At 37.7% G+C, this 22,710-nt stretch overlaps 1 protein-coding gene across 2 annotated transcripts in view; it reads right to left on the bottom strand.

The window, feature by feature from the left end:
- The window catches only part of MEGF10 (multiple EGF like domains 10), a 110,036-nt gene that overhangs the window by 31,748 nt on the left and 55,578 nt on the right, over positions 1-22,710 (bottom strand). For both annotated transcript variants that reach the window (XM_040580704.1, XM_040580705.1), the window contains exons 8-13: positions 22,175-22,311; positions 18,527-18,739; positions 12,447-12,621; positions 11,469-11,589; positions 8,997-9,160; positions 5,570-5,672 (exon numbers count right to left, since the gene is read on the bottom strand). In XM_040580704.1, the coding sequence (XP_040436638.1) occupies positions 5,570-5,672; positions 8,997-9,160; positions 11,469-11,589; positions 12,447-12,621; positions 18,527-18,739; positions 22,175-22,311 (913 nt within the window). The remainder of the gene's footprint in view (positions 1-5,569; positions 5,673-8,996; positions 9,161-11,468; positions 11,590-12,446; positions 12,622-18,526; positions 18,740-22,174; positions 22,312-22,710) is intronic.

The following is a 22,710-nucleotide window of genomic DNA, read 5'->3' as shown; positions in this document are numbered from 1 at the left end:
AAAAAAACCAGCCCTGTATCAGAATTTGAGGACAAAAATCAGCATCTGCAAATTTTAGTGGCAGGATCACTTTTGAGATATCCCTGCTATCCTTCTGAAGGCCATACTGTTGCTACATACTGTTATCCACTCCAGTGGTGCTCTGCTTTTCATTTACTTCTTTTAGGTAGCCACAAGAAAGTATTACTTCTCCTTTTCTTATCTTCTTGATAGGCAGAAAATAAATTTACTTAATCTACCGATTTAAAGTTCTTCTTCTAAAAGGGTGGTATATCTTCCACATAAAGGACCACCACAACACACAGGCAATAAAGATACAGACACAGTGAAGTCCAGACATAGGGGCAGGCCAAACCTCTTATTGAAGAATTCATCTTCCTAAGATTGGTAAGTAAATAATACTGCTTATCATGACACAGTGCCCACATATGATATCATTTTGCAGTACACTGCATATCCATCACAATGGGACCTCGTGCTTCAGGAGGCATGGGGAAATTGGACAAGGTGGAGGTAGCCCATGTTCTTGCAGGAGGTTCTCAGCTTGGGTGCATTGGCATGCCAGCACCATGCACGCCACTCCAGCAGCGGCTCATTTCACAGTCTTAAGATGAGGAAGATCATTGACAGTACTTTTATGCCTTTTTTCTTCTATGTAGCAGGGGGAAAATATACGCACACATTAAAAGCTAAGGAGCAAGGGAGAGTTCTATTTGACACTTCCCAGGGGACCTGGTTATTTGCATCAGCAGGGCAGGTGTCAGATGACAGTTCTCCCTGTTATAATCCAGCAACAAATGTGCCTCTTAGAAATAATGTCAGGAGCACATGGAAAGACACAGCACTTCCTCACAGAAACAACACATCTGGTGATGGGCAATCTGACTAGTGTCAGCAGGTGTCCGGCACAGCAAAAAGTCACCAACACCCTATCTGCTGTAGCATATGGATGAATACTATGCATGGTGGTAAAATGTAGGCTGATATTACTGCATCTGTCTTTTCCAAAAACCAACGCTATTGTTTTGGTAGAGATAGCAGACTAGTGGTATTTCATAATCCCTGGCACTGCATAACCTTTAAATTGATTTTAAAAATAACAAATGTTGTATCAGTATGACAGGACATTTCTTCACAAACAGAAAGGTCCAGCAGAACTGCACTCAAGAAAGCACAAAAGTGATGTGTTATCCTAACACCCACATTACCATAATACAGTAATAAACAAACTCTGAAGAAAAACTTTTGCCCTTTTTACAATGCTTTAATATGAAATCTCAGTTTGCAAGAATATGAATTCTCTAATCTTTTAGGTAATTTGGAAAAATTGTATTTTGACAGCTGCTTGCAGAACAGATAAGATTAAGGGATGAAATAAACAGCTACTGTGGTGCTTGCTGGGTTGTGGTCACTTAAAGAAGCAGTAGAGGTGGCTCTTTAATGGAAGTTAACAAACTTTTGGTATAAATCATTAGGAGAATTAATTATCATTACCTACTAGGAGAGTACATTTTCTGCACCTTTCTTCTGCTTTCTATTTTAATGGTTCTTATTTTTTTCCACTGTCTAGTTATTGCACTCCCTTCCAATGAAGAAAAGTTATTTATAAGATACAGTGAAAATGTCAAGGGATGAGAGCGTTTGGGGCAGACATCATCCTCTGCGTGGGCAGATGTTTCTCTTTTGTGCCATCCTGTCATGTGGCTCCTGGAACATGATGGAATGGTCAGATTGCCAGGAAAAAAACATCACCCTTAACTCTTGCTTTTCTATGCAGAATTAAGCTGCTGTATAGGGAGCACTTGCTGTACACCACAGAGCGGATAGGATTTCTAACAGGAGTCTTATAAACAAAGTCACTTTTAAGATGAAAAATCTAAGTATAATCCTACGAAACAGAATTTAAATTAAAAAAAGAAAATATGAATTAAAACAGAACCTCATTAAAACCATTTTTAATTATTTTGTGACTTTTGTAACAGGTCATGACAATGCAATAGTTAATAACTGAACTTACATTTTCATTCATAACTAGGACTTACAGAGCAAAAGATAATACATTGGGCACGTTAAAAACAAAACAAAACAAAAACCCTACATTAAAACCCTAAACTATATAATATCTTATTGTTGACCCAATGTCAGCTGCAGCTGTATTTTGAGACTAAAACACAGTAGCATGTTAACCAGGCTGCCCTCCAGTACATGACAACAGCACTTGTGCCCACTTCAGCAGCTCATAGCTCCCTCACTACCCAAGGGAGCACGCACTACGGGGCCAGTGACACCACCACCCCCGGCCAGCATGTTTCCTGTTCCCCAGCATTATGGTACAACTATGTCATCCAGCAAGGGAAAAATCTTCCACTCTTTATTTATTTCTGCAAAGTTATACGAACTACTCCCTCTGATGAAACTCCCTGGGGAACATGCAGACAACTGCTCTGTTCACAAGGCTGAGAAAAATACTACATTTAAAGTATTTGTCTGGAAACGTCAGATAAATTTGGGAGCGTCAAAACATTTGGGGAACTTTACTTTGGATCCATCAATTTATTCTTGTTGGAAAAGAAAAAAAGACTCACAAGTTCACATTTTTAAGCTTCCTCGAATGTATTTACTTTTTAATACTACCCTCCCAATGGTTATTAAACAACTAAATCCTTCATTTGGGTTAGATAAGTATTAGACTGATCCAAAATAAATTGCTCTCTCTCTCTCTTTTTTTTTTTTTTGTACGTAATACTAAGCACCAAGAACTAGTAAGTCTGACGGTTACTTCAACAAATTTAACAGAAAAAATCTAAGCTGTTCTAATATAATCTGTTGCATTTTAGTACCTTTGTATGTTTTCACAAATCCTCCATCTGCTTGTCCACCTATTATGCATGCAAATATGTATACAACCTCCCTTCTTAATCCTACAATCTAATGCTATCTCTGCAATGTAACATTACAGTACAGCTATTTGGGAACCTGCTTCTAAAGTATTCTTTCCATTTTTTCAATCATTCTAAATATAAGTATCTACACAAAGACCAGATTCCTCATAGGCATTGCTCTAACATGTGAAGTGTAGGAGGAGGATTTTTTCAGACACTAAGTATAAAGCAAACTATGCCATTTATGTTCTGTTGTGTGTCTGGACATCACCAACATGTTGAAACTAGTCTGTTACACACACTGTTGTAATGACATCATCCAGGGACAGATGCTCAATTTTATCTATAATCACATGTGAAGTCTCTTTCTGGTGAAATCTTTTTCCTTTCCAAATATGAACATGAAATCAGATTTCACTAAAGGCAAAAATATTGTCTCCTTCTCAACACCTGAGCCCAAGCACAATCAAGGTTCATGCTGTTCTTGAAGGCTTTGTCATGTCCCAGGCTAGTTTTATCACACTGGCTATGTAATTTTTATAATCTGTCATGAAAAGTTGCTAGATCTTTAGTATGGCCTTTCAAAACTACCTATTTTAATCTGGTTTCATTCATTAATGTACTTTTGGTTTCTGATGATTTCCCTTGATTTTAGAAAACTCACAAGTTGTAGTTTGAGCAGTACATCTGGAACTTTTGAACGGCTCTACTCCCTACACCATGGTTGCTCAAGATCAGCAACTGTTCACATGTTTTTTTAATATGGCTATTCTTTGCTTAATAAATTTAAAACTTTAAGAAATTGTATTTTGAGCAGATCCAAATATAAGTTTGACAAAGTGTGCCCAAACACACACATACACAATTACCTGAAGCTACCTGAAAGTAAGAACAGTCATCAAAGGCCATTAACATCATAACAACATAATCACAGATTAGTGTCTCACAAAACAGTAATAGATCGCATAATGCTAGTAGTATTTTTTCATAATTGGCTCAAGTAATTTTTATTATTTTTCCACGCTTGTGGCAGTCATTTCCCAGAGGTATCTCAGTGGCTGATGGTAAGTCACACTGCAGCCTGGGGGAACAGAATGAAATCAGCAAACTCCTGGCTCAGCTAGGTGAGTGCTAGCTCTGGAAGCTTCCATCTTTCACACTGAAAAGATGACAGTAAGGAGAGTCAGCAGTGAGAGGGGCTCACTCAAAGAACTTGGCAGAAGCCTAACATACGGACAATTTGCACAAATAATAAATGGCTTGGTCTTTCAAAGCAAAGCAGGAGCTCTTCCTGCCCATGTCTGTTATCCCCTACAGACTTCCACTTCCTATCTCTCAATAATCATAAAATTCATGTTCAGAACAGAAAAGTAGAAAAAATACTAGGTAAGGTGTAAACAACTGCAACTAATCAACCTGAACTGTAGACATAGAGTATTACCTACTTTGAACAAAATGCCTGTGATCCATCTCCAGAGCTAGAAAATAAAAGCACATAAAAATCTAAGTTGGTGAAAAAACTGAGTAAAGACCGTATCTGGGGGAGTCACAAGCTCTACACAAACTTTTGTGAGCACAATGATTTGCTAAACTTGTCAAATAAATGACTTGCTGCAGATTGTCTGCTCACCTCCACCTACTTCATATGGAAGCACCAGAGAAAAAAAATTATATATAATACATCATGAACCTGTACAAGTCAATTAGGAAAAATACTAATTTATAAATGAGTGAATGGATAATAAATAATACTGTTATATCTGAAATCTCAAGAAAGAAATAATCCTTTCTTTTCACAACAGAAACGTGCTTTGTTCATTAAAGGCATGTTTTTCGTGCTAATTCTCATTATTAAATGGAAGGAGTCCATACAGACAGGCAACATGTAATCTGACCCTTGCAACACTACAGTACCACAGTGAGACACCAAGTCCAAAACACTCTGAGACGCAAACTTATAGAGCTAATTAAACTGTATTGAAGATGGAACAGTCTTCCCTACACTTAGAGCTTAGAAATCTACATGAGAACTAAAACTACATTCCAGAGATAAAAGATAGCTTGCCCTTTGTCATAGTTTTATCACGTTTTCAAAAAAAACTTGTTTTCCATAAACAAGAGTGCAACAACAGTCAAACACAAAGTTTGATGAATAATTAAAAAGATACATTTCTTAAAACAAGATTGAAAATGCTGGAGAAATTTTGTGAAAAAAGTGCAACAATTTTCATACAGAAAAAAGTATGTGCAGATAAACTTATTTTCTTCAAAAGTTTGAGAAACTCAAATGGCAGCAGAGCTTCTGCATGACTTACCCTCTTTATGGCTGCCTAAGGCAAAGTTTTCTGAGTGCTTGGATGTGGTGCTTTACCTACCAAAGCTGCCAGCACAGCCTTGAATATTTACAGTTATTTGCCACTTTCACAAGGAATCCTATTATGGAGGCACCCAAGTTTTAAGATTTCCCCTTCTGTTCCCAGTTTTCTGCACATCCCATGCTTCACAAAGTTTCCACAGTTGTGACTCACAGAAGGGACACAGCAGCCACAGAACTGGACCTTTTCTCTTTCCAACCCCACATACTCTCCTCAACCCCACATGCTCTTCTAAGCACAAAACTGAAAGACAACACCAAGTACCACCACAATGGAAACTCTCTTTGTCCTTCATGACGGTCTCTTTTGTACCTGACCATCCTGGTAGACAGCGACAGTAACCCGTGGTGGGATGACAACCGTCTGCGTGGCTGCAGTCACAGCGTTCAGCACAATCCATACCATATGTGCCGTCCTGTGGCAACAACAACAACAACAACAACAACAACAAAAAACAGCTATGAGATGACGACAACTGGGAGTTAAGAGGAGAACAAGTTCTGGTCAGTACTGCCTCAAAAAGCAACCACAGACCTCTTCTGAACCCATAATCTACTTTCTTAATATAAAACACCTCTGCATTTTGGGAGATCTTAGTCTCCTACATTTTCATCCTTTCATTTAAGAGGGGAAGATAAACAATTAATTATATTCTCTTGAAAAATCCCAGACTAATGGACCTGGGGACAGTGATTCAGAACACAGTAACACAGACTATCAGAGGCTACAAGGAAAGTGTTCATGTACCAGCCCTCTAATTTCCTTTACAGCTGAATTCCTACTCCAGGACCTGGGGGTCCCTTGATGGGAAAGCAATTCAGTCTCCTTTCTACCTCAGACCCCGAGCTCTCTGAGCTCTCTGTGTATTGCTCAAAAAGGATAACACATAAAGCCACAAAAAGCTTTCTAAAAAAAAGCAGTAAAACATTTGATTAAAATATCTCTTCAGTGGGAAGTTTACTGCACAACAATGCAAACTGCATCGCTTTCTTTTGATTAAGTCCTTCCCTCTGCACTACAGCATACACTGTGTTAAAAAGGGAAGCTCTTTGACTATGAGACAGTACACAAAACAAAATTATTTTTTGACTATGCAACTTTTTTGTTGCAAAGTGTCTCAAATGAGAGACTAAAATTACAAGTTGAACAACCCTCTTTGTGTATTCAGCTGTGCCAAAAAAGCACAGCTGATTTTCATGCAACTGCATCAAAACATTTGAATTTGCCTTTTCTGCTTCTTTCGTAGAAGGTGCCACATATATTTAGGGGTTATTCCATACAAAATCAATCTAAGAAACTAAAACATCTTTACAATTGCATTCTCAAAACAAGGCAAAGTACAACAGTAAATTGATCTGACAGAAAAAGTGTCAAAAGCAAATTAAAAAACATGGAAAAAAGACAGTATAATTTAAGGTAATACTTCTGGGAAGTAGTAAAAAAAGGAAGAAGTAAAAATAGTAGAAAAAACCACATCAGGTTTAAATCTCAATCATTTAAATTTGAGGCTAAAAATTTGTCTTAATCACATTAAAAATCAGAATGAAATCTGTATGAAAATTCACCAGTTATTCGTCAATGTTTGTGCCTACATTTCTACTGAGTTCCACAGGATTTAGCTATTCAGTTCCATCTTTCAAGTCTCAAGTAGAACAAAATCTTACATTACTTGAGTATAAGGAGCCTTTTGCTTATCTCAAAAATACATTTTTATATCCAGAAAAAGAAAAGATTAAGTATTTCCTTTGCATATGATCAGATTTGAAAAGAGTAAATCCTCAAATATGTTGTTGAAAAGCGGTATTTTTAGTCTGCTGTGTATTTGGACAGAAGTTCAAATCGGTCACAGTGCAGTAACAATCTGGGCAGTGATATTAATTTTCTGAAACTATTGAAACAAACTGAAATACACTGGACACAACAACTGGACACTGCCACGGAGGTGGTGGAATCACCATCCCCGGGGGTATTTAAAAACCACGTAGATGTGGTGCTTTAGCAACAGGGTTTAGTGGTGGACTCAGCAGTCCTGTGTTAAAGGTTGGACTTGATGATCTTAAAGGTGTTTTCCAACCTAAATGATTCTATGATTTGAATTAGTTTTCTGTTTATTCTCCTGCTCTGGAATTTTGAGGCAGAATATGAATTTGAAATATGTAAATTTTATGGCCATCATTTGACACAGACAGAGAGAGAGAACAAGACAATGAGCGTGGGCATGCTAAATTATCTGATGTAGAAATACTAACAAGCATTCTTTTGCTAAATTTGGAGCAGTGAAGGAAATGCCATGAAACTATAACTATCTTTTTTAGTAAGTTAGTTTTGGAAGAGCTAATGGAGCTTGGAAGATGTCATCATCCTTCAGAAATAGACACTAAGTGATAAACAAAGCTCCTTTAGAAAAATTTAGTCTTCTGATGGAGACGCGTTATTGGAAACACTGCATAAACATGTGCAGATAGTACTCTGATTAGCTTTCCAGAGTATTTAGGAATTTGCTTGCCACTTCACTGACTATATTAGCGTAAGCTATAACTCATCTTAAAACCAAAACTAACTCCCCCAAAATAACTTCTGAGTATTCTGAGAGCAGATCAACAGAACAAATTTTCATTCAAAACAGAGGTCTAGTTTCCAGTCTTACGTTGTAGTTCAGCTACTGCTATAATTTCATTGCTCAGCAGAGCTAGTCCAAACTGACAGAAGCTTGAACATGATATAGGAGGGGAATTTACAACCTTTGTGTTCAGTTCAGGTGATTCCTTTACAATTACATTAAAACAACAACCTGCTATGCAGATAGTATTGCACAGTGAAAGTATTGTGGAGAGAAGGAAAATGGAGAGAAGTTTATTAAAAAAATTAAGTTTGTTAATAATTTTCCAGGAAGTTGAAGTCCATCATTTGAAAAAATGGACTCTGGAAAACCCCATTTTTCATATATTTCATTTTTTTGCGTATGAAAGGTAACTGAAACCGAAATTACATAATAAAACAAATCAGTTCTGAATTTTACCATGTTTAGAATTTTGAAATTATATACTGTTATGGCATCCCCAAACTACAGATTACAAGGTGGAAATTAATTGATGAGGAGTGTGCCTTTGTCAACACAATGATTTCTAATTATGCAGTTCTCAAAGTCTGGGAGGCAGTGGAAGTCAAAACCCTGGCAGAAATACAAAGACTGTCATGGGACTGGGTAACAAGAGTGCCTTCTCATGTCTGACTGAGAACGAATGACAGTTCTTCATTCATACTGTACTATAGATACAAGATAATTTAATTTAAACTGTGTTGTTAGATATGGAATTTATTTTTGGCCCATTTTTTCTTTCATCTTTTTTTTTTTTAAAAAAAAAGTAATTTAACAGTAGCAGTTTGGATAGCATTTGATGCTGATAGACATGGAAAAAACAGATTCTGTGTTTTTCAACAAATTCTAAAGGATCTGCTGGAAAGTTTCAGGTCCACCCTTAAAAGTGTGAAAGCAGAAAAAGTGTTCTTATGTGCATTTCCATTTTGTGTAGTCATTTTCTGTGTTATCTGGTGTACTGCGCAGCAGAGTTCTTCCAGAAGAATTGTTGGTACATGTGTCTAATCTTGAACCCAGTCATATATAGGCTTGTGCAGTGCTCCTTAGAGACTTGTCCCCATGAAGTCAGAAGAACGATAGAAGCATCCACCTGCCCTATATTATCCTACAGTGCAAAAATCAGTGAAATTATTAAACTACCTGGCAAGGGAGTTCACATTTTTCTCCTCTCCAGCCTGGGGCACAGGTACAGGTTCCATCCAGAGCATTGCAAGCTCCTCCGTTAAGACACTGGCAAGTTAAGTTACAGCCAAGTCCCCAGGTACCACTGGGACAATTTATTGAGCAATCTACACCATGCCAACCTGCCAAAAATAAGAATTAAAGTAACAAATTAATCAGGTTTTTGTCTATTCCTAAGAACGTTTCACTCCGCCCAACATGTGGCCTCTCTTGGAGATGTGCAGTAGCAGGGTAACATTAACTACAGGCAAGTTATCAGCAGTTTCAGCTGCAAATTGTCCAGGTTTGAACAAAGGTGCTCAAGGGCACCTTGTAACATCTGTGCACAGCACACGTTTGCAGATGGGTGCCAACACACAAAAGCAATTGATGGGAGATCTGGAATGAAAACAGAGACACCTTGAAATTTCACTGAGGAGCACTAAACTATACTGAACATTTTAAGGCATAGCCTGAAAAAAATTAGGAATATTTTCCCTAGACTTAAGCTGCTGTTTTCATAATATATGGTTTTAACAGAAATCTCCAACACACAAAAAAAGAGAAAACATGAAGAACTGCTCAAGTTGGATTTCTCCAAGGATATGTAAAAGACCTTTTAGATGATTTCTGTACTTCTCTCCAAATACAAAAAAGCATGAAATAGACAATGGTTCTAAAATGCAGCATTCATCACTGATGATGCCTGATAGCAATGATTCACAGACTGCACACTGGACAAACAGAAATGTACATAGATTTTAAAAACTGCAACCACCTATTGGATGCAAGAGAAACAGCATGAGACAGTCATACATTATCATCAGTAATGACACAAGCCAAGTTTCTAATTTTATACATTGTTTACAGTAAGTGAAGGGAAAAATAATTCCGCACTGAGCCTAATCAATAGACTATGCAAAACACATGTACTGAATTGAAGCTGCCTCGTGCCCTGTATTGGTAACTTCAAATTTAGGGGTCATTTCAGGAAAAAATGTTATACTACATTAGCTAGAAAACTAAGACAGTTTCTCCCAAATGTTGTTCCAAGATTTATGAATTTCCTTCATTACATTACAAGTATCAAGGTTGATTTAATTTCAACATTTGCTGTCCTTTTTCATCATAACGACTAAAACTGCACAATGCACAAGAAGATAGGATTATGCATGGTTTACAGAATATTTTTTCTTCTCACCACCTAGCTACTTAGCAGTAGCTACTTTGCTACTTCTAACAGAGTAATCAGCTCCATTATCTCTGGCAAGAGTAGAAGCTGGAAACTCTCCACATGTGCTGCACAACTGGTTTAATTGTATCAGTCCCTGACAAATTTTGTGGCTGTTTGTCTAGGTAACTAACACTCCTCCCCTTCTCAACCTTTGAGGATTTTTACAAGAACATTTTCAAATGGGGTGTCTATAACACGGGCTAGGCATGGGATTTGCTTGGGAGCATTCAGCAGCTTGCCCTTCCCTTCTCAGCAATCCAGCACCACAGCTGAGGGACACTGGACTTTAAATGCTGAAAAACAGAACAGATGTATTGCAAGAGAGCTTCCTTAAGTAAAGTTTAGTAGCGTATTTTGGGTTGAACAGGAATATCATGTGGGCCTGCAGACCTTTATATGGGAGAAGATACAAAGATGTCTTTCTGCTAGCAGAACCAGTGCTAGAGGACATCTGAGATATGGTTCTTCCAGGCAAAGGCATGTGCTACTGGGAAAGGCAGAGGTGGGCAGGTACATACAGTTTCTCTCAGAAGTACACTGGCCATCAAAATTACTGTTGGGAGGAGAGAGCCAAGCAGAGGGGTCAGGGAATGTGAGTCCACCTGCACTAATACTGGGACATTCAGCAAGTTTCTTGTGGAAGAAGGGAACAGTAAAGGGCACAGGCTGAAAAGGGGGTTAGGCAATGTTTTGTCAGGGAATTGATGAGGAATAGAGCATTCAAATATAAATAATGCCAGTAGATACCAACATCAATGCTAAACTGGCCGGAGGAAGTCTATGATGATTAAAGGGGTGAGGGTGGCAGCCAGAGGTGGTGGCCACCCAGCCTGAGGGGAGACAGGGCTATGTACTTTGACTAGGAAGGCTGATATCAGATAAATTGCATACCAGTAGTTCCTTCTAGCAGACCACAGCACTACCACAAGAGACAAGTGGTGGCCCATCTCAGGGTAAACACTAGTAATTCACCCAGCCACAGTACCCAGCCCACTGAGAACTGCATCAAAGAAACACGAACACAAGGTATGCACGCTCTTATGTGAGCAGATGTTTTCCTCATTTTCACCTCCCAGAGCAGCAGAAGCATAAAGTATTTTGTGATACAGCCTTCAAGGTGGTCTGCTTTTTATTGTTTCTTTCTTCTTCTTTACTTCAAAAAGAAAATTTCATTTTATGATTACAGAAAAAGAAAATTAATCTTAAGAGACGCTTACCTGCTTTGCAAGTACAAGAACCATCCACTGGTGAACAGATGGCTTCATTTTTGCAGTTGCACATGGATGAACAGTTTACTCCGTATGTCCCCAGAAGACAAGGAGTACCACAAGCAGCACCCTGAATTATACAAAAATAGAGTCTAAAAACTCTTTGATGAGGTTCAGACAATACAACTTAGAAATTACCTACACTGACTCAGATACTACAAAAGCCAGAAAACATAGAGCCCGTGACTGTCCTAGGTTGGCACTAAGCTATCCTGAATTTAAGGGACAGGGAGTCCTTCATCCTTCTTAAAGTCTACAGTAATCACTGGTTTTCTATTAGTTGCTGTGAGAGCTCAGGTCACATACATAACAGCACTTGGTTAGATCAATGGACAGTATTTTCAGTAATAAAGAAGCCCTTTATGAAACCAAAACACAGTAAGACAGCAGTTTAATGGAAAATAATATGGATATGTAAAATATATTTAAGAATTATTTGACTGAAGTTTTCACAGTTATTATTCCTAGAAAAAGTCATACTGTAAAACTTTTTTTATGTTAGATTATCATCCAATGCACAGGTAACAGCAAATGTACGCAAAAGCTGCAGAATAATCTGCCCTGAAATGCAAAAACAAATGTCTTTGTCTAGAGTTTCTCCAGATGGAGCATGAGGAGTTGATGTACAAGATAATGACTGGAACTTATCATTCTTCCCTTTATTTACACCTCAACAGCACACACTCATTCTTATCAACATCTTATAAGACACATCACTTTTCTTTCTTGAAATGGCTTCATTTCAGTACTAAGAACCAATCACAAATTTGGCCTTCTCAGGGTCTTGCAACACACCCAGTGATACCTAAATATCTTTGCTTCTCTTTTACCATGGTGGGGAAAGGACACTCTGGCATCTTGAAGAATTTTGCCCTTAACTAAAGGCAGTGGAGTCAAAAAAGGACTGTGAAAGTAAGACTTATTTACCTTAAATCCAGGGGCACAGGTGCATTTTCCAGTCACACTATCGCAGTCAGCACCGTTTTGGCAGCTGCAGATCTGCTGACATGACTCACCATAGAATCCCGGGGAACATGTCTCATTGCAGTAGAGTCCAGACCAGCCGGGCTTGCAGGAGCATTCCCCAGACATAGGGTGACAGCTGCCAGGAGGGGATGAAAGGATAAATAATTCAGGACTAAATATGACATCATTTTTTTTTCCCAGAGAACAAAATGCTGTTATAGATAGGTTGTATAAAAGATCTTCCATGCTATGTGTAGGGATGGTTATACTCCCCAGACCACAAAGCAAAGGGTTCTGTGTATGTATATACAAATGCATTCCAATTAAGACAAGAAATGTAACATCATATGACATATGATTCTATGATATAGGCATTTGGGGAGGACATGGAAAGAAAAGAAGAGGTATCAGTCTTCCATAGCTAGTTGAAAATAAACTATCTGAAACAAAGTTTTTACCATAAAATAGATATCCATGGTTACAAAGATTAAGGTGATGAAACCATTAAATTCCCCAAAATGTATTGTTAGGGTTGCACTCCAAGTATAATAGGATCATTTCCATAACAGTGCCCAAACTCAGCAGCATATTGTCTGAGAAATACGATGCTTTGGTAAAATAGCATGGCATAATAACACAGCACAAAATGAGCAGCATGCATGCTCTTTTCTTTAAATAGCTGGTTGAAAAGAGGATAACTGGCATCTTTCTGGGAATGAAACAAAATCATTTGCATTGGGCAGAAGTCAAATACACCATCATAGTGACCTTTTGCAGACTATCTCCCCTATGTTGGCCATACCTGGTGGCAGACCAGCTGTCTCTACCTGGAACAGCAGTTTCATTGAAGGGCCAGTCAGACAGCTGTTGCCTCAGAACAAATGGACATCATCAGCTGTGCAAAGATATATGTGCTGGAAAAGTGTACACAATGGGGTACTCTGTAGCACTCTGGCAGACAAAGCACTCACTTAATTCTCACCAAAGGAAAGCCTTAATATCAAAATCCAATATATTTACAATGGGAAGACTGTTTAAATATTTTTTTGCCACTGATTGAAGTTCATTTAAATGTGCTGGAAAAAAAATATGCCTTTGTCCAGCCACATTAAATGACCCATGACAAGAGCCTGATTTTGCAAGATTTGCTGACTCTTTGTGGGGGGGTATGTTTGAAACCGAGCATTTGAAACTGAAAAAATACGTACTGCATTTTTAGGTACCATAACGTAAGTAATGACGATATTGTTTGAAAAAGTTGAAACACAACAAGGGAATGCAGTATTATTTGCAAATGCTCTTGGACTCACTGTTGTTAAACTTAGATTCTCCTGTTGCCAAACACAACCAATTGACAACACTCTGCTGATCAAGGGAAGTATGAATTACAAAGGTTCAAATGTTATTACGCATTCTGGTCTCTATATATTATTGCATACAGTATGACATCATAAGAATTTGGGGGTCCTGTAGATATTAAAATCTCTTTAACAATATTAAGCTACTTTACATAAAGTGAGAGGAAAGGTCTTTTCAACTACATGATATATTCAGAAATGTTTCAAAACTCACGGTGTTCGTAGTCAATAGTCCTAGTTATTTGTTCAGTTATAAATATACCTGCCACAAAATAAGCTGAAATAGAGCTGTTGTCATATAGAGTACATGAAAATTATGAAAACACATGATGCAGCAACATAATCAGATTTGCTGCCTGTTCCTAACTTCCTGTAGGCACCCACTGGAATTTTGGATCAAATTCCCATGTTTCTTATCAGTGGAAGAATACAGAGTAGCAGATATTAAAAAATGTTTCAATCCACAACTGAATAGTCATTAGGATACGAATTAGAATATATTTACAACATAAAATTAGTAGTGCTGTCATTTTAAGACCTAAATCCCAGTGTTTTTGTTGTTGGATGTTTTTTTCCTTTCAGGGGAGGGGGAGAACACACGCATGAGCAAGCATTGGCTACGAAGCAGAAGCATTGATATTCTGTGCCCCCCAGTGAGTGTTACTAAGGCATACTTGCACATATATTGATTGACACCAAAATTAGTATTCCGTAATTTGTAATTAGATGTAGGAAGCTGGAGCACTTCTGAGGCTTTTTGATGGGTTCTCATGCAGTTAGCTTAATTAGCAATAAGATTTATATATTAAGATAGAGAAATAAGCAGGTGTTGAGAGATATTGCCAGTACATCTGCTTTTATTCCTGGTCTTTTGTTCACACTTTCTGGAAATACAACTATACTCTGTATTCTGTACAGACACCAAAAATATACTTGTGGGTAGTTGATACTACTTATTTGAAGGTCTTAAATGAGCTTAATGATTTTAATATGATTTAAAGAGGTGTTTCATGATCACAATATCCACAATAAATTTTGTAGCACCCTATGCAATAAAAAATTTCCATGAAAAACTCTTGTATATGTATGTACAAATCCATTAGAAAAATGCAAAATTGCAAGATGCCATCATCTTGACTTCAAAACTAAAACCATACTGTATGAACTAAGCTTGTATCACACCATAAAATTCCACTCAACCCTATATATGTATCTCAGAAAAAGTACAAGACAAAAGAAACACCATTAGAGCTCACATCATGAATAAACCCTAATTCCAGCCTCAACTATACCAAATCAGTTGGTGATACAGAATGACCCCAGCTGATCTTACCTACAGGTGTGAAGCAGTGGCGGATGATCACCAGAAAGAGCTTACAAAAACAAAACAAAACAAAACAAAAAACTAACAACAGGGACATCTCAGATTTAGCTTGGATATCAACCTGAAACCAGTGCATATACTGTAACACAGGTCTGACAAATATCCTTTGTAAACCTCCTAGATAAATATGCAGCTACAGACTGCCCTCTTTACATTTTCTGAATGATCATCATGCGTCACTTGAGTAAAGGCATGACAAAATCCAGTCTAAAAGTTTAGGCTAGAAGAACATTCCTGTGCAAAATGAAGTGACAATGTTAATGAAGGCAGATTAAGGTCTGACAAGTTTTTGTAAACCCCACAGGCTGTGTATAGAAGTGGCAGGGACACATGGGTCTGCTCATATCAGCTCACAGCGCTGCTGTCATACCACACTACGGAAACATGTTTTATGTGGTCTTAGTCTTAGTCAGCTAGCACTCACTCTAGTTTTTTTCTTGACTACCAAATAAAAAGAGAAAAATTGAGTGTCACCTAGTCACAGCGAACAGAGGTCTGCGTCTGATTTCCACTCTAGCTCAAATCCTTTTATGTACATCAAAAGATATCATAAAGAAGAACCATTTGTGAAAATACTCTTGGCACAAGAGGGTTGTTACCTGCTGCTGTCCTCCGGACCCCTCAAAAAGATTAAAATCTCTCAAGTATATCTATATCTAACCCTTCACAAAGCATTCAATAAAGGCTGCTGATACAACTAAGAACAAGGATGGGCTTGCCTTTCAGCCCCAGGAGCTGCCATCAATCAATAGCAGCAGTGAAATCCCTGTAGATTAGCCTACCCAAAATGCAAATTACAATTTATTGCCAAAGCTGGTTTGATGCCATTTCCTCAATCAAAAAACAGTAATAGAAATATGTATACATTTTTAAACTAAGATATACCATGTTTTTTCGTATTTGAAGAAAATGGCTAGATACATACTTGTATACTGCAACTTATGTACACATATTTTACAGCAATATTTTTTGATGCTAAGTACTTTTTTAACTAAACTTTAGTTCATTTCTATATCTATGAATACTCAGAATGTTAAGTAATAACCTGGGGCTCTGAGCCTAGCAACAGCTCCTCCTCAAGGATATCTAAACTAGTGGTCATACCCAGATGAAAAATCTTTCATGTTATCAAGGCCCCTCAAAGTCCTAACAGAATTCTAGACCTACTGACACATGAAGTGTATTTGAAGAAGGAATTGCACCCCCTTTTTCATGTCCTGGGATCACTGGTTGTTACATTGCTGCTAAATGGGTTAGTGCTATAAAGAACCTTTGGCTACAGCCAGCCCAAACAGCACTCGTGGTAGGGCAAGTAAGGAATAAGGCCCAGATGTGCTTAAAAAGTTGTCTTCTGGCTGATTGATATTTAGTGAGAGATGAAGACTGCCAGACACCACAGACTTCTCAAAAGATTCTTAAAAGTGTAAAGTGTCTGCAAGGAGCTTTGTCTTCTATACTATTAAACTTCGATTTCTGTTATTTGGTGGTCTTAATGACTAGGAGGAAGGAACCTATATATGAAAAATACACTTGTGAAGTCATGAAAATCTTTGTTTAACTCATGGATCATTATGCCCTTGCAAATATGCTCCTGTACCTACAGGGCTGTTATAAGTGCCTTTTGATTTGTCATACAGATGGAGAAATGTTCAAAAAAAGACAAGGCATATGCTGCTGTTTACGTGAACATTTGTGATCTGATTTGACCACAAGCTGTCTTCCAGCGGCATAAATGAAGGAACAGCTGTTTGAACATGAATCAGAAGTAATCCCTGTAGTATCAGAAATACTATACAGTGTAATGCATTCCTGTCAAACAAGTCTGCAGACAAATTTTCAGGAAAGCAGCTAACCATAATTCTTAATACAATAGCATTCAGTCTACTACCATAATTTGAGAACTAGTTAGGTCAGCATGATGGTGCCATTTATTCTTGAATGCATTGCTCAAAGAATGAATTGCTTGATTTTATATTAAAAGCTCTTGTGTTTTTTCAAAACACATTTCAAGTAAATGGGATCAACAGAAGTGCAAGCACAGAACTGTAAAAACATATGAATAGAAAGGGAAAACAATTCAGTTTGCTGTCACATGGTTTGTCAATGAAAGGTATGTTGGACAACTCAGACAATCCCCAAAGTAATTTTTCACAGAGGCCTAAAAGAATAGTTATTTCCATGTATGTGCTTGAGTGCTTTAACATCACTGCTAAATTCTAACTAAAGGCTTTTGTTTTATTTATGAGGAAAAGTGCAACTTATATACAACATACAGCAGCATTCTATGTGACAATCAAGTTTCCACAAATTTCTTTCAGAGCTATTTTCAACAGCAATAATTTAGATTATGGTCACAAACCTTATCTAAGGTACTGTGATTAATAATGCATTTAAGTATAAGTGAACGCACACTGAACAAAGTATTTAATCAAAAAAACCTGTGTTTTGTAAAAAGAGAAAGCTGTCCAGAATTGTTCTACAAATATGTTGGCTTGCCTCGACTGACATCTGACATTCCTCCCTCACAGCTGAAAGTTTGTCTCCAAATAGCTAGATTTTTCACAACAATATGCTGAAACACTGCAAAATCCCCAAAGAGAAACAAAACTCAAAATATTGGAGTCATTACGCCTGAATAAGGAGAGATGGTAAAAGGTAAGCCAGTAGGAAAGCTATTTTCATTTGACTTCCAGGGATCAGATTTTAACTGCTTTCTAGAAAAATCACTTGAGTAACAACAAAAAAAATATGTATTTCTGACACCCAGACTTACAATTGGTAAAGCTTCAGAAATTTTGTATTAAAATAGTCACCTACAGCAATTCTTATACACGTATACAGAAAGAGAGAGAGAAATGGACTCTACTTTCATGCCCTACTCCTAAGATTATACATCCATTGATTTTAATTCAGTTATTTCTCACTTACGGTACACCAGAATATGCAAGGGATGTATGACATATACTGATTTTATATGGTGAACAATACAATATTTATTCATGCAGTAAGTACAGACAAAGGTCACGCTTTGTCTTAACATTTATTTCAAGGGTCAGAGACCAAATACAGTGGTGAATATTAAGACGAAATATAGCTGCAAGCACTAAACTGCAGACACTCCGTTGGGTGGCTATTTTCTTTCTTGATGTTTAGAGAACACCAAATACTCTTATAAGTCTTTAGTTGCTTCAGTTGGCATGCAAGTACTAGAGCAATCAGGAAATATTTATTTTAAGGGGTTTTTTTATTTCTATATTCTATATAGAAAAAGAAAACGGGCTAAAGAGTGCAAAGCCTACCTCCAGGTATTGGGCATGTGGCAGGGACATTTTTTATCACACTTGAGACCATAAATTCCTTCAGGGCAAAGCCTTGTTTCACAGTGCTCTCCAGTGTATCCCGGTTCACAGAGACAGGCACCACTAATATGGTAACATTTCCCACCATTCAAACACTTGCAGGTCTCAGCACACTGCACTCCGTAAGTGCCCACTGGACACTCATCTTGACATCTGTGAGAAATACAAACAAAAATTAGTTTTATTGCCCATAAACTACAACTTCTGGAGTTTTAAGGCAAATACTGTTTTATGAGGAATCTCTTACACTGGTCTAAAATGCCTCTTAAGTAGAGCAGGAATTTATGTAACTTCATATTTAAAAGTGCCTGTTTCTCTGGTTTCTTTTGCTACTCAGATAAACAGGCTTAAAAACGTTGGCTCTGCAAATTCCTTTGGAAAAGGTCTCCCATCCCTCCAACAAAGAGGACAATGTACATACACAGAACATTGCACTTCACGTTCAGCAACCAGAACAAAACTAAACTCTCTTAAATCAGACCTGAAGTATGAAGGAATCAAGTATTTTGTCCCAAAAGCCATCCATCTGTAACTTTTTAACGTGATCTAGATTGTCCCCTTAGCAATAGTGTGAACAGCCAGCAGATGTGCCCCTGCAGATGCTCAGGCAGGAAGTTCACTGGCAATCACGTTCAGCAGTTTCTGATGAGAGAATTTTCTGTGTTTCCAAACACATGATATTTCCAGAATACCCTTCTTTGCAGAATTTCTTTCTAAATGTTTTTGGTTGGGTTTTTTTCTTTGTTGTTGTTGGTTTTTTTATTAATTTTGGTCTTCAAAAATCCATAGGACATGGAAAAATCTTCAGGAACCCAAAACCCTTCTTTTCATCTGACTTTTCTAATAGATGAAAGTGAAAATTAGTGAAGACTTGAGTTTCACCAATATGGGAGAGTAGCAATGATTTTCCTTAAGGAAAATATATCCTAAGGGAAAGACTTCTTCATCAAACTTTTCCTCTTTCGTTCACAGAGCTTTTAGAAGCTGACTTCTCTAGCTAACATTGCTTTGAAGTTCAACATGTGACAGACATTATTAAGTATCAAACTGTATGTTCAGCTGTCCAGCCTGGTTACTAAAAGACAATTTTCAATATCCTGCTTCTGAAACTTGCAACTCATTTACTAATGAGTTTCCAGGTAGCAATTTCATTTGGTAATGTATTTAATATATACAGTATAAAATGAGCTCGCTATTTTCAGCTTTAACTTCTCTTGTATAACTGAATTGTTAAAATTCAGAATGCCAGTACTGCTACAGCATTACTAAAGGGCCCAGCACTAAGTGCAATTAAATTATTTGATTATGACAGACCTCTCAGCTCAACAGGTTCATGCCTCAGAGCAAAGGATGATAACATCTCATTGCCTATGTGTCAGGGAAAATTCCCACATTTTTCAGTATAAGCATCTATAAACTCTGAATTATGTTGACAAAAAGACAAATCAGATAAATCTCAAAGCTTTAGGGTCAGAACATGTTGGAATCCTGAGGTATGCTGTGAACTCAACAGGTGATATCAGGCACATAACATTCTCTGCAATTTGGCTGCCTCGAAGTTTCACCAAATTATAGATTATATGAAAATATTACTTGATAAAATAGCACACTAATGATGTGTCAAGTTTATAACCTGCTTATTTCCCCAGTTCTATAAAAGAATTTCCTTGGTGGTCTCTTTCCATTTTTCTTATACACTTGGGAGTTTTTGTGGCTTTTTTTTGTTGGTTTTGGTTTTTTTGTGGGTTGTGGTTTTGTTTTTTTTTTTTGTATGATTAGTAGTTCATTACAGGAGAATTTCAAAGGCACATGACACAAGGCACTGCAAAATGTAACAAAATTTGTCAGAACCCTCTGAGGTAAAATCAGTATACATGTTCATTTCATGCTTTTGCAGTATTTACCTCATTCTGATACTGTTATACAGAAGTTTCAAGGTATTCGTAACTCTGCCCTGACTGAAGCCAGCAATAAAATCTCCTTTCCTTCAGAGGTATAACATAATAATAGAGCTAATAACCCTGTCTAAATGTTTCCTAATGAAGTTATACAAATAAAGCTGAGAATAAATTTTCTCCAAATGACATTCAGGAATTCCAGACAAATTAGACAAAATTTAACCTTGCAATTTTTTACAGTTTTTTAATTGCATCTTCATCAGTTTCTGAAAGACCCTATTCCACTTCATCGTGAGGACAGATATCAATCAAAATTGTTAAGCAGAATTATAAATGTAGTTTAAACTAGATTCTCTTGTGTTAACTCAGATCATCTAGAAACTGTCAGATGCTCCAGGAGTCCTCTTTTTCTTGCTGACCAAGATGACCAAGTTCCAGGAGTCCACCACACCAAAAAACTCAGACAAATACTGTTAAGTTACACACAGAGGTAGAGAACAGCTTAGCACTTTTTAAAACCATCCTTTTGCTGCTGGTATGTACATGTTAGCTCAGCAAATGCCCACATATTTCTTGTCACAATTCCCTCCCTTGCCAGTCCACTGACATGAAATATGAACCAGATCTGCAACCTTGCTTCTGACCCATTCCTGCCCTTGAATTATCTTGAAAAAGAAAATAATTGCAATTATAGATTGTTTTGCAGGAAAATAGGGAGCTCAGACTTGCGACAGTGATCAAAATGCCTATAAGGCATCTCAGATTAAAGTCAGATTTAAATTCCAAGACAAAAAATTGAATTGCTTTTAGAAACACCAGTGCAGTGCATTGTATAGACTCATACAGATACTCCCTTGATTTCCCTGCTGACTTGTCTGTGTCTCTTTAAATGCATCTTCCACCTTCTGCACTGTTTATTCACAGATGCAAATTTAATTTTGGCATCCAAGTAGCTCTGGACTAATTGTTTCTCTTCTTCATGAGGTTTTTTCCCCCCTTATGTCTGGCACAGCTCTCTCCATGTCCTGTGAACACTTGCGTGGGAAGTGCATATGGTTATAATACCTACTATTGTTGGCAGAGATCCCCTGGACTGACCGCAGTGATTAAGCTGCTGCTGAGTTCAGCAAATGAGTCATGTGCTGTTTAAAATATATACAGGAAAACACTTCTTTCAACACTTTCTGCTGCCTTAAAAAATGGTGTCTTGCCATATTATCTTTCCAGTCTATCAAAGATGACTTTCCACAATCAAGTCAGAAAATCAAGAAGTTTCACTTCTTCATTTGAATGAAATAATTTAGGAGACAGCTCTCCATCTTGCTCACTTTCAAGAGGAACCAAATGAGCTTCCCTTGCTACTATGATTGCCAAACATCTGCACAAAACCCAGCTTCCCTCCTCACTCCTTCACCATATCCCAAACTGCGTCATTCTGCAAGCCACTGAAGAAAAGGCCCACCAGACACTGCCAGAGCATGAGCCACAGCAGGAAAATCCTGAAACCCAAGCAGTTCCTTCACGGGCACTTTTAACTTGTGACCCAGCATCAGCTAAGTGACACAGCAAACATTCCATAAGACTCTCTTAATTGTATCACAGGTATTTCCATTCTACTTCCTACCAGCTTCTTAACTTTCTCTGTCACAGCATACCTCTTGCAGTCTGGCAAAAAAAAAAATTTCCTTACCGTTCCCCCGTGTAACCTGGGCTGCAATGGCATTGACCTGTAGCTGAGTCACAAGTCCCTCCGTTGTGGCACTGGCACTCCTGGGAACAGTTTTTCCCATAACGACCCTCAGGACAAGGCTGACCACAGACCATGCCCTGTGTGTGCAGAAAAAAATCTTAATATTAGGTTTGGTATCACAGTGTGAATGGACAAGGAATAAAGATTTGTAATGAAGGAAGATCAAGGAGATCTCATGCAGACGTCTGGTGCTGATCTTGGAAACGCCAGACTGTTCTCCAGCTTTAAACACAGAGTATGTTTCAGCACTGGAGGAATAATCTTCTAGGATTTCCATTTTGGAAGCCGAAGTTGATGAAAAATGCTATCTCTAAGGAACAGTGAAAACACTTAGACATTTAAGACTAATTGATGTCAAGCTCTTCTCAATTTATTTATCTGGAGTGGTATGTATCAAGACATCCGGAAATGCCCTCCAGTGAGTAGCAGTGCAGAAATCAGTAATTGCTGTAATGCCCCAATTATACTACTTTATG

This window comes from Falco naumanni, chromosome Z (assembly GCF_017639655.2).
Source record: "Falco naumanni isolate bFalNau1 chromosome Z, bFalNau1.pat, whole genome shotgun sequence".
Taxonomy (NCBI): Eukaryota; Metazoa; Chordata; class Aves; order Falconiformes; family Falconidae; genus Falco; species Falco naumanni.
This window is presented reverse-complemented; position numbering and strand designations above follow the sequence as displayed.